Genomic DNA, 12,430 nt, shown 5'->3' on the forward strand with positions numbered 1-12,430 from the left:
AAACTTAATTCTTGGACCAACAGATCTTGGTCTCGATCTTGGATTTTATGAGTCTAGTTTTAATCTTAGGTAGTCTGGATTTGGTTTTGGGTGTTGTTAGGGGATCTAGTGTTTGTCTTGGAGTTTCTAGTTTTGATTCCAACTCTGTTCATAGAGTATGACATCAGAACCCTGAAGCCGCTGGTTCTTTCAAGATTTTCTTATGGGGTTTATAATGTTTTTTTTTTTAGTTATGAGTAAATACGGCCTGTGGTAACTAGATAAGACAGTTTGGGGTGTGAGTGTGTGCAGTTACATTGTAGAATAAAACACCAAAGTATCATCAAGTTATGTTTATCACAGGCTTTATTTTACTCATAAATGGAAAAACCCCATTATAAAACCTCATAGGAAAATCTTGAGGGACCAAATGGTTCTGACGTCATACCTGCACCACTTATTAAAAAGTGCTGATAGACTTCACTTGGGCTTAAACCATTATAATGTTCAATCTAGGGCTGTCAAAATTAATGCGTTAACTCAAATTAGTTTTAATGAATTTTATTAACGCGCGATTAACGCAGCGCGCATTTTCTGTTTAACCCATAGTTGGGAGAAATGGAGATGCAGTGTTGCCAACTTAGCGACTTTGTTGCTAGATTTACAGAATTTTTTTTTTCCAAAAAAAAAACACCTATAGCGACAAATCTAGCGACTTCTAGCCGAAATCACAACACAGCTATTGGCTTTATCTTATGTGTATTTGATTTCATCAGATGACGGCTCGATTGTAAATCAGGATTTTTGTGCAGATTAACATCTTGGAAGGGAGAGCTGAGGCTTAACGGGTTGCGTTTCATATTCATAGTCACCATTTCATATTCATTCCGTTGTCTGACAACAGAAACTGTAAAATATATCAATGAAAACAGTTTTATTGAGAATGTGACTATGGTTTCATTAATAATAAACATACATTTACATAAAGCATCCATATTTGTCCATGCCCATTTTGATTAGAGTATTAAACACTTGAAAAATATTACTTTAAGGTACATTTGGAACAGATAAAAATATGCGATTATGTTGCGATTAATCACAAGGTAACTCATGACAGTCATGCGATTAATCACGATTAAATATTTTAATCAATTGACAGCCCTAGTTCAATCCTTTCTCATTCTGTTACATTTTGATCACGTTTTCTTTTTGCATCGTTTCAGTTTTTTATTTTGTTTTTCCTACAGGTTGGTCTCTCCTGAGCCTCCTCCTAAAGGTTTTCTTGTGATTGGCTCGAAGTTCCGCTATAGTGGGCGGACCCAAGCCCAGACTCGCCAAGCCAGTGCTTTGATTGACAGACCAGCTCCTCAATTTGAACGATCGATTAGTAGGAGGTACCTGCTGTCCCGCAGCATAGATGGAGGTAAGTACTGTAGCTCTCTGATATCATCACAAAATACATTAATTGCTCAAATCATACTTTAGTTGACACCTCTCGTCTAGTTTTGATTTACAAATTTGCAAACCTATAATGTAAAATGTTATACTTTCAAAATGTGACTTCAAAAAGTGACAGCTTTCACATTCTCCTGCTAATATTCTCTGTTCACAATGCTTGTAAAGTAAATTTGTGTTTACTACAGTGGGATCTGGAAGTCATAATACCAAAAAATGCTTCTAGAATTGCAGTTTTAATATTAAATACAGACTTTTCATTACAAATTATAAACAGCTGGAGTGAAGCACTGAATTGACAAATAAACATGATAATAAACAAATAAACATTTGATTTGTCTCCCTTTTGCATTAATAACAGCAGCCCTCAAACTGCATGAACTCCACATATTTGAGAATGATTCAAAGAACATCTATTGCTTCAAAGGAAAGAAGAACATGGAAAAGAAATAGGACAAGAAAAGTTAGTTTATTTCCAGTTTTAAATGAGATTTGTCCTAGATGGCCCTAAACTCTAGATTTGTGGTCTGTGTTATTTCAATAGGATTGTGAGTTTCCTGTGAGGGTAAAATAGGTCCCCATGCAGATTTCGCTCATGCTGAAGTTGGTCACACAAATTAACTGTTCTTCACACATTGCTAAACTATTGGCAATAGACAATGCTTTTTTGACCTTGAATCTTGGCTAATGTGACCACACTTTTCACTTTTGGACCTGACTGTATACTGTATTTGTCAGGACATCTACTTGAGACTTTCCTTTTTGATTTGAAGGTGACAGTGGAGGAATAAGCTACAACATCTGAGATGTCTACGCTGCTTAGATTTCTTACCCTACATCAGTGGTCGGCAACAGACGGCCCGCGGGCCAAAAGTGGCCCGCCAGCAATAATATCTGGCCCGCGCCCATAGCCAGATTATTTTGATAGCGGGTGGTTCTAAAATAGATCTGTCATGACAGCAACAGTTACTCACAATCAGAGTATGTGAGCGGAGCGGAGCGGTGTGATTTTGACTGGAGCGAGAAGCGGATTTTTTAAAAGTCGGAGCATCGTGGTTTTCACTCGCTCCAAGAACACTCCATCACCGCTCCATCACGAGTACAATTCATGCCAACGACCTGTAATATAACTGCATATTTAGCAAGAATTCATGTTAAACATATTTAGCTAGCTAGATAGAAAATGATCACTCAAATCAGAAAGAATGTGAAGGCTATGATGACTGCAGTGGACATGAGTGGAAAGTTATATTTCTCAAGGAATTTATTTGTTCCTTCTGAATATTTTTTCTCAGAATTGCGTGATATAAACTCGCAATTGCAAGTTAAAAAGTCATAATTCTGAGATATAAACTCGCAATTCTGAGAACATATCAGTTTTTTTCCCTCCTCAAAACTGGACTTTAACTTGCAATTCTGACTTTATAACTCGCAATTGCGAGTTTATATCTCACAATTCTGAAAAAAAGGTCAGAATTGCGAGTTTATATCTCACAATTCTGTGAAAAAGTAACAGCTCACTATCAGTTACAAAATACATTGTAACAAGTCAGTCACAGGCAATTCTGGTTGGATTTTTCATCAATTAATATCTTAAATTATCCTTTGATTATGTTCTGGTCCGCCATCTAGTGGTGAATTTTTTTTTGGCCCGATGCCAAACTTACTTGCCGACCCCTGCCCTATATGATTTGTTTCTTCTCTTTCAGAGTCTGCTTTAGGGGACACTATGGACCAACTCTCCCAGCACACCTCCTGCGAGCCTGTGCCTAGTCTTCCCAGAGATGAGCTGGACCAGGACTACCTGGAGCCCAATGTGGATCAGGACCTGGACCATGACCATGAACAAGCTGAAGACCAGCGACTTGAAAGTGACTCCACTCCATCTAAGACTGTGGAGCTCAAGGTTCTGTGCACACAACAGTGTTTAGTGTCAGCTTCTTCATTTAGTTTTCTAATAAGTATTCTATGGAGAAGAAGCAGGTTTAGGTTGATACCATCTTTGCGTTATGGGTGGCAATATGTAACTATTCTTCCAAGCAGATTTAAACAACTAGTTGTAAGAATTCCAATCACATTGTTTAATTAACACTCCCCTTGCCGTCCCGTCTGATTAAAACGATCTCCCACTCCAAAACCTTTTCCTAACTTTGCCTTTCTTTTCTGCACCTGACTTAATCTTAAATATATTTCTATGCCTGCCTGTTTTGTTGACACTCTTCTGTATCTAACTTTCCAATCTGCCTCTACACTCACCTTCCTCTCCCTGTCTGCTAATTTCTTCAGTTTAATTCAGATTCTGCTCTGTTCTTCCTGCTTCTAACCCTTCACTGCTGTCCTCTAACTATCGCTTCTTTCTTCATCTTCTCGTGGACAGAGGGAGGAGGCAGGCTCTCCTGTAGACTCTAAGACGGAGGTATTTTTAGCGTGATTTATCTATCTGTGTGTCTAATTGTCTGTCTGTCATTGTCTCAATTACACTCTAAATCTGCATACACACTGCTAGCATGGCTTTAGAGTGCCTCGAAAAATAGCAACGTGATTGCTATGTTGTTAGCCACATGGCAGATCTTGTAATTTTCCAGCCTTCATGGCTTTTCTTGAGATCCAGATGAGACCATTGTTCATAGCTGGATCATATAATGGCTATTTGTTAAGTGTTTAAAGGAGAACTGTGATGTAACTTCATTAGCTTCATTAATTTCCTTTTTGTTAACCAGGCTGTACTAGTGCAGAAAATAGCTATTTAGGCTTTGTTTTAGAATACTGTTGTACAGAATGGAGGCTTTCAAAAAAGTTACCAGTAGTTTATGCAATAATGCAAAGCATGTAACATTATATTAATTAAGATTAATATAGGTTATAGATGTAATAATTAGTAACAGACAATACTTGCGCTTACAAATAACACTTAAAAGGGACACATTTACATCCTCTCCACAATCCAGTGTTTTTCCTTATTGAATATCCTGTTTAATTCCCAAATATACAGAACATAACAGATTTAAAAAGGGTATGATTGCCATTTCATGTTGACTTTAAGAAATATATTGGGTCTTGTTCACTAACTGTATGTACACAGGAACAAAATGAGTTATATATCATATTAGAAATGGAACTGTACAAAGTTCTATTGTATTAAGTTTTATAACTACATACAGTGCAATATGTGTTTTAGAATCAAACACTTGATTTAAGCTGAACATATTCATGCACGTGAACATAAAAGTACAAAATTATTAGTGTTTTATTTCCCATCTGTTTTCATAAATAGAAGGATCACTGTACAAACTCTTTCTTAAGTATGGAGGAGCTCAGGGACATTCTTCAGAAACAGAGCTGATGTTTTGCCATACTGCCAGATTAGTCTTGTCTTAGCACCATGTTGACTTAGACTTCTTGCAGAACAGCCCATGTATTGATTTGTGCTGGAAAGGTTTTGCAAAGATTAAGTATGTCATTGGTGTATCATTTATCCATGCTCAAAGATAATTTCCAGAAAATGCCAGTCTGCACCTCATAAGACATGTATGATGAAAAGAAAGCTCAGGAGATTTGTGTCACTGAATTTGATACAGTATGCCATGCTGCTCAATGTGACTAAGACAACTTTAAACCTGTGTATCTGAGGCAGTGACACAACCTCTTTCACTCTCTGTACTTCCATGGCTGACATCAACGTCTGTATGAGAGTTCCTCTCTCTGTTTGGCTGCCTGCTTTATGAATTCAACCATGCTCTGCCTCTCTGTCTCCACTACCTCACTTTGCCTCTGCCTCTGTTCCTTGGCTTGCACCCCCCCCCCCCACCACCCCTTTATCCCAGTCGGACCAGGACTTGGCCCCACGTCCTAAACAGGAGGTACTATTTCTCATCGATCAACTGCCTGAGCTGTCACTCTCTGTAACTACACATGTTGCAGTTTCTCTTTCTTTCTGTAATTGTTTTCTAGAGGAAGTAACAGAAAACCCAGCCAAGATGGCAGTTCATCTGACATCTGTTACCAACACCAGCATGTTTCATGTTTTCTGTGCTGCTTTTTTGTCTTAAATGTTGACGATGTAGTGATTAATAATGAAGAGGGCTCAAATCATATAGACAGATGTTTGTCATGAGCTGTAGGCATTACAATATTTATTGTATTTATAGCATGTTAAAGTATTAGACTAAAATTATGTTGTGTCTATAATGTTCTCTTGAAAAGAAGAATGTACAGTCTAAAGTGATGGAACAGATAATTTTATTCCTATTGGTTTATTGGAGTTTTCTATTATTTCAACATGCTTATTCATGTGTTTCAAGAACATGTGCCTGATGTTTGCATTTGCGTACTTATTATGTACTTACCATGGTTAGATAAACAATTCTAAACAGCTGTGCTGGTCTCCAGAAAGCCCTCACTTAAGTAATTGCTGAAGGTAAGTGGTTCTACCGATTGACCTGTTTGTTTTATAGCAGTTCCTGGATAAACCAGAGGATGTCTTGCAAAAACATCAAGCCAGCATCAATGAGCTGAAAAGAGCGCTGAGAGAGCCCAACAGCAAACTGGTCCACAGAGAGAAACGTCTCTCTGGAGCCTCGTCTGGTAGCACTCCGGAGAAAAAATCTGTGAGTAATTGGTACCTGCAAGGAATCGTATTGTGCGGTGCCTTTTTAAAAAGCAAAATGCTATATAATTAGTGTTATTTTGGTCTGATACTGCTTTAAGATGCCTGTTGAGGATTATTCAGATTTATGTCAGAACCGGTCTCGGATTTAGTGCTTGATTCGTTATTCATGCGCTCTTTTTTATGTGACTAATCTCTCTTTAAGTGGATGCTGTTGAACCATTTCATGTCATGCCTCTGGTCAAGTGCTGTCAGCAATTTGGATCTTTAATATAATCTGGCTGGAGTGGTTTATTTGAACACAGCATGAATGCATTTTCTTTAATTAGTGTTATAAAGACAATGATATTGCTCGATAATAAAAGCAAATGGCATTTTAAGTACTCGTGTACATGAATGTCTCTCTTTTGTTTAACTTCAAAACACCCTTCTAACTTTGTACATAAAATTCTACTTGATAACATGAATTTTTCCTCCTCAGATCAATAAATTATCTTGCATCATAAGATTTTTTTCAGATTCATATTGCAAATATATGCACTATACATATTACAGTAGAGGGTGTTGTTGGCACTGACAGGCCATTGAAACTGTTCACTCTATTGATATATAGGCCTCAGAGGATTCCCTATTGATTGAGAAGCAAGATGGTTGTCAAAGAGACCTGCCCCTCAGTAAAAAAGACGAAAAGAGCAGGAGTCCTAGAGTAGCTTCATTAGCCACTGGATTCAACAGAGAGACAGAAGACAAAATGAGAGGGAAAACCATCACCACACACACTGACAAAAGAGAAAAACAAAGTGTAGCAAAAAGGATCTCAACAGAAACCATCCTATCGCCAGAGAAGCCCCTGAGAAATCGTGCTAAAAGCCCTGCTTTAAGGTACAACCATTTCCAGGGTGCCGGTTCTTTGGAGGAGAAAGCATATGATAATGGGGACCCTCAGGACAGATGTTTGTCAGAGAATGTCATTCATACAAATGGATGCGATGAATATGCAACAGAGAGACTCTGGGGCGATAAAAAGTACATTGGGGTAACCAATAGAGAAGACAATGACTTGGCAAGGTATGTAGAGAGAAGCTTCGGAGAGGCTTCTCCCAATGCAGCCATGGACAAATATATGAGAGATCGATATAATGAAAACCAGTGGGAAAGGCAATCCTGTGAAACAGAATCAGAAAACACCAGAGCAACCTTACAGAAGCAAACATCTAAAGCGGATTCAAAGGGTAAAGGCTCAACAATCCAGAGACACGATTCTACTGCAAGCGACACATCACAGTCTGAGGTGAAACGAATCGTTCCACTGAAGCCTGAGAGGTCAAAGAAGCTGAAAGGCAATAAAGGAGCCAAGCTGCAAGGACAACTGAGTGAGAAAAGCTTTTCAGGATCATTTGATGAAAGTGAAGGGACCAAGTCTAAGGAGGAGCAAGTTGGCTTTGAGAATGTCCTGGACAGCTTGTCGCAGCCCAGAAATTCTGCAGCTTTAGAAAGCACTGGAACTTTTGCCAAACAAGACTGGGCGAGTAATTTTCACAATAGGGAAGTCAGAGAATATAGCTGTCAGTCTCTCCAAGACAGGCCCCAATTAAGGGATCTCAAGAACAATGCAGACCACAGACTTAGTATCGAACAAGATCAGTTTCTTTTTGATGATCCATTGTTTATGTTTGACTTTCCTACCAATTCAACATTTCCAGCATTTGACCAGATTCCCCCCTTATACCCACCTGTAAAATCCCAGAGGGCAAGAGATACACGTACCAAACCTATCACCAAAAGCGATTCTGGCAACAGTCTTCACAAGAGCTCCACAATGGAATCTTCCAAGAGGAAACCAGTGGTAACAACAGCTTGATAATCTGCTTGTCACTCACAGGAACTAAAGCATCGCATGAATCGGCACATCCATATCTATAGTTTTACATAATGCACATGCCAGTAAAACATAAGTAACCTGTTTCTGAGGAGAGTTGAGTAGAACAGTCAGTTTTTTGTGTAATCGTAGCATGATAGAAGATAGAAGTTTAAGGTACAATAACCGATTGTACCTCTGTCTGATTGGATGAGGACGTGCCACTTCCGTTTTCTCTCCTTCCTCTGCACAGCTCAACATCTGCTTGCGCATTCGAGAAACACTTAGGATCTTCCACATAATCTCCATTGCTTAAGCTTCAGGCTTCCGTTCCACTAACTTTCCACCTGATGTGCGGTCTTTCCTTCCAACATTCTTTTTCTTGTTCCCTCTTACCAGGCATGTAGGGAATGGTTGTTGCAAGGAATCAAAGGCCTGTGCACCATATTCTTATGCTAAAATGCCATTTTTGCAAACAAAAGGGCTTCTGCAAGACTTTCAAAAATGGCCATGGTATTGTTCATAAGAAGGGCTCTGAAAGTTGATTTAACAAGGAACGGTTTTAGCTGTCATTTAGAATATAATATGCCCAGCTTCATTATTAAGGATTTTGAATTTACTCTTTGACTTGGCTGGGGGGAAAAAAATGGTCAGTTTACTTCACAACCAACTGCAGGGTACCTTAAGGGCTTTCTTTTTTAATGCAAAAGCCCACTGAGCTGCAATTTCAATAGACACCAGTTGTTGTCAAAACAGATACTACCGTATTTCATTCAACATTGAAACAAAAAAAGAAACTTGGACTAGAAAAGCCTGAGGAATAACCAGGCAAAATTATGTCTAATATAGATATAATGTTCTGATTGATTAAAAGGCTCTTTAGTGGCACTTATTGCAAAATTGCACCCAGCTGCCATAATATATTTTAACTTTCAATTGTTGTGGTGCGATATGTTGTACGCTCTAGTTCACACTGTTGAAGACTCTTTGTCTACATTTGTATCTGTCAATCAGTGTATTCGGTCAGTTATATAAATGTCTGGTTGTTGCAGAGCCTAGTCTGGGCTCCTTCCCTGTTATCTCAAATTTCAGTGCACTAACTTTGCATTGCTCTTCCTATTATTTCATCTCATATTCCAGGAGCCTCTTCCCACTCCAGCAATTCATGCGGAGCCTCAGGAGGAAGCCCAGGTGCCTCATTTTTCCACTCATCTTAGCTACTGCTACCTCCTTGCTAACCCACAAGCTTTGACTTTCACATTTTTGTACACATAAGCACTTATATTTGCCTTCTGTCTTCTGTTCCCATCATCACAGCATGAATTAATTGCATGATCCAAACCATCCTACACAGAAGTGTAATTGAATGCATCCACCACATGCATTGATTCCTTGGCACAGTTTAGGAAGTTGCCACATTAGCATGAATTTAACATGAAGTTGTAAAAATGGCTAAACACTGAAATTGCTGTGGAGAAATAATATATGACCTAAACATACAGACTTGCAGTACTCTACCCTTGGGTGAATTTGTTTTATCAGTATATTACTGTCTCAGTTTTTCCTCAGAGACATGTAACACTTCTGACATTTCAGTTAGTCTTTTGAGTTGAACTAACCCCTGCATCTCTACTAGATTTTAACCATCAGTCACCACAATGTTGTCTCATTCGTCTCATGTGAAGAAGATGTAACATCCATTACACTGCCTTGTTTTACCTGTTTGTCAGTCAACATTTGCTCTTGTAGCATAGCTGGTTCCTTGCACCAAGACCTATTTTTCTGCTTCTTCAGAGAGAGCCCTGGGAGAGGCGTTTAGGATCGGTGTCAGAAGATGATCCTGACCCAGACACTCTGTACCTGAAGGAGACCCACCTGGGCATTGAACGCAAATGCTCGAGTATCACTGTTAGCTCAACGTCCAGCCTGGAGGCTGAGGTGGACTTCACTGTGCTCATGGACTTCCAAACGGGTATCGAGGAATTTTCTAGAGGCATGACTGAGCTGGGGGAGAAAGACTTCTCATCTGAGTTTGGCCTCTCTGACCGTCCCACCCATCCAGCCTTTATACTGGGAGCAGATCCTATCTACTTTCCAGAGGAGAAACCTGTAGAAGTACCAAGGCCCATAGAGAAACCAAAGCCTGTGGTAGAACAGAAGCCACTGGAGGAACGTAAACCAGAGGTAGACGAGCGTCCTATCTCTTTCAGCAAAGTGGCTGGCTCACCAAATCACTGGTCAGAGTAAATGTGTAAATGTGCTGATGAATGCAGTCACATCCCATTTTTTCTCACATTCTACAGGGCATCAGAGCAAAGCATGAAATTACATTGGAATTTGAGTTCATGATTGATGCTAATTCCATGCCATTTGATGCTGCCCTCCATAGTTCAGTCAGTCAGTTCAGGTTTGGTTTCTTTTGATTTCAGAATTTTGTTATGTTTTTCATTGCTTCTTATTCTTTTCTTTTGAACCATGACTCACCATATGCTGCCAAGTTCATTTGATTGGCACTGTGTTTCTTAAATCTCATGATCATTCCCAGGTTTCAACTTAATCTGTTTCATTTCTTTCCCAAGCCTTTTGTACCTAAGAAAGCTCCTCGGTCAGTAAAAGCTGCCCAAGCCTTGAGGAAAGACTCTACAGAACAAGCTAATACCCAGTCGATGAGACGGGAGAGCTCTGAGTCACCCCCAATCCATCCTCTCAGCAGAGAGAGCAGTGAAATCATTGCCTCCCAAGCTCTGAGGAAGACCGAGGTCAAGATCGAGACACAGCCCAACGGCTCCGAGGTCACCACGACCATAATGGAGATTGCAGACCCGGTAAAGACCTTTTAGCACATCATATGTACTTTTCTGGTGATATGTCACTGTACGATAGGTTAGAGGAACATGCTCTGAAGACTGTAATTATGTCAATTATCATCAATTACATAAGTGAGAGTAATTACATTCTTTTATAACTTACACTGTATTGGATCTTGTAACTTCTATGCTTGCTTTCTTAGGACCATGGCATCAGCGGTATGCGAGAGGCTGTATACTCTATGACAGAGAGAATCTCTCCTGTAAGTATTTTCATCTGGTGAACTTCTGTCTTTGCTTCTGCTCTGTCATTTTGTCTGTTTTTTTTAAATTTCCAACTTTAGTTCCAGAGTTTTCTTCAGATGGCTTGCGTTATTTGTGAGGTATAATACTACGTTATAGATTTCTTGTTTTGAGAAGTGTTTATTCATTATATTCTTGAACAGGTGAACCTGGGATCATTAGCTAGAGACGGTTCACCTTTAATGGTGACTGAGAATGTAACATCAGCCACTACAACTCATGTTACTAAGGTATCTGAAAAAAAAAAAAAAGAATCTTCTGGTCGCCAATTTTTTAGGAAAGTGAAAATGTACATATATACTGTATGTGTTTCTGTTTTGTAGACGGTGAAGGGAGGCTACTCGGAGACAAGAATTGAAAAAAGGATTATCATTACTGGTGATGATGATGTTGATCAAGATCAGGTAGGTGCAGAAGGGCTGGACATTTTTAATGAGATATATGATTTATATCAGCTTTAGAAGGGTTAGTTCACAAACAAATTATATGTTGTTACCATTTAGGCTACTCACACTCAGATTTTTCCAAACCCGTAAGACCCGTAATTGCAACACAAATTAAGATGTTTTCAAATAAAACCTGAGATATTTCTGTCCATCCATTGAAAGTCTAGCAAAGAGGAATAGCCTTATACTCTGTTGATAACAGTGCAGTGCTTCCGGGAGCGTTTCGAGACAGTTTGCTCTTGCATGAACAGCCATTAATGAGATTCTATTGTGATAAGATATTTTGAGATATTTTTTTTTTTGCACCCAAAGCAATTCACATTGCTTCATAAAATCTGGAGTCACATGGATTTCTTTGAGGATGCTTTTTGGAGTGTGAATGTTTAGACGACCTAGACTAATTACATTGATGGATAAGTCAAGTCAAGTCAAGTTGAGGTTTATTGTCATTCCGCTACATGTGGGGACATACAGTGGAACGAAATGTCGTGCCTTGCAGGACCATGGGGCTACATAAATACAGACATATAACAATGAATTAAAAAACACAAACCTATACACAACTAACCTACTGACATATTTAACTATAAGTATACTATATATAAGTATTTACCCTATACAAACTAAGAGAATAAAGGATAAAATACAAACTATACGAATGCTTCACAAATACTGTACATGTGCAAAGAGAGACATTTTGAGTCAAGCAGCTGGTTGGGGAACAGTGCAGGATGATTATAGTGCATGAGCATGTAAACATACATATATTGCTGAGTCTTTTGTGGGATTGTGTACATTCAGCAGTGTGTGTAAAGTATCTAGTGCACATAGAGGAGAGTGTGTTACTACAGGTGGTTTGTACAGGCCCACTCACCTGTGTGTAGCACACTTCGAATTGCACAAAAAAAAAAAAAAAGTTCCATACAGTTTTTTCTTTGGTGTGGTAAGGTTTGTGGTTGGGGGTGGTCCATGTATC

General features: G+C 39.1%; 1 protein-coding gene across 1 annotated transcript in view; it reads left to right on the plus strand.

The window, feature by feature from the left end:
- The window catches only part of LOC306860495 (band 4.1-like protein 1), a gene marked incomplete at both ends in the record, with an annotated part of 35,559 nt that overhangs the window by 20,972 nt on the left and 2,157 nt on the right, over nt 1–12,430 (plus strand). Inside the window, 11 exons of the mRNA XM_079402230.1 lie at nt 1,227–1,402; nt 3,144–3,340; nt 3,812–3,850; nt 5,259–5,294; nt 5,889–6,041; nt 6,654–7,886; nt 9,693–10,082; nt 10,478–10,723; nt 10,909–10,972; nt 11,123–11,238; nt 11,332–11,412. Of these exons, the coding sequence (XP_079258356.1) occupies nt 1,227–1,402; nt 3,144–3,340; nt 3,812–3,850; nt 5,259–5,294; nt 5,889–6,041; nt 6,654–7,886; nt 9,693–10,082; nt 10,478–10,723; nt 10,909–10,972; nt 11,123–11,238; nt 11,332–11,412 (2,731 nt within the window). The remainder of the gene's footprint in view (nt 1–1,226; nt 1,403–3,143; nt 3,341–3,811; nt 3,851–5,258; nt 5,295–5,888; nt 6,042–6,653; nt 7,887–9,692; nt 10,083–10,477; nt 10,724–10,908; nt 10,973–11,122; nt 11,239–11,331; nt 11,413–12,430) is intronic.

This window comes from Barbus barbus (assembly GCF_936440315.1).
Source record: "Barbus barbus genome assembly, chromosome: 41".
NCBI lineage: Eukaryota > Metazoa > Chordata > Actinopteri > Cypriniformes > Cyprinidae > Barbus > Barbus barbus.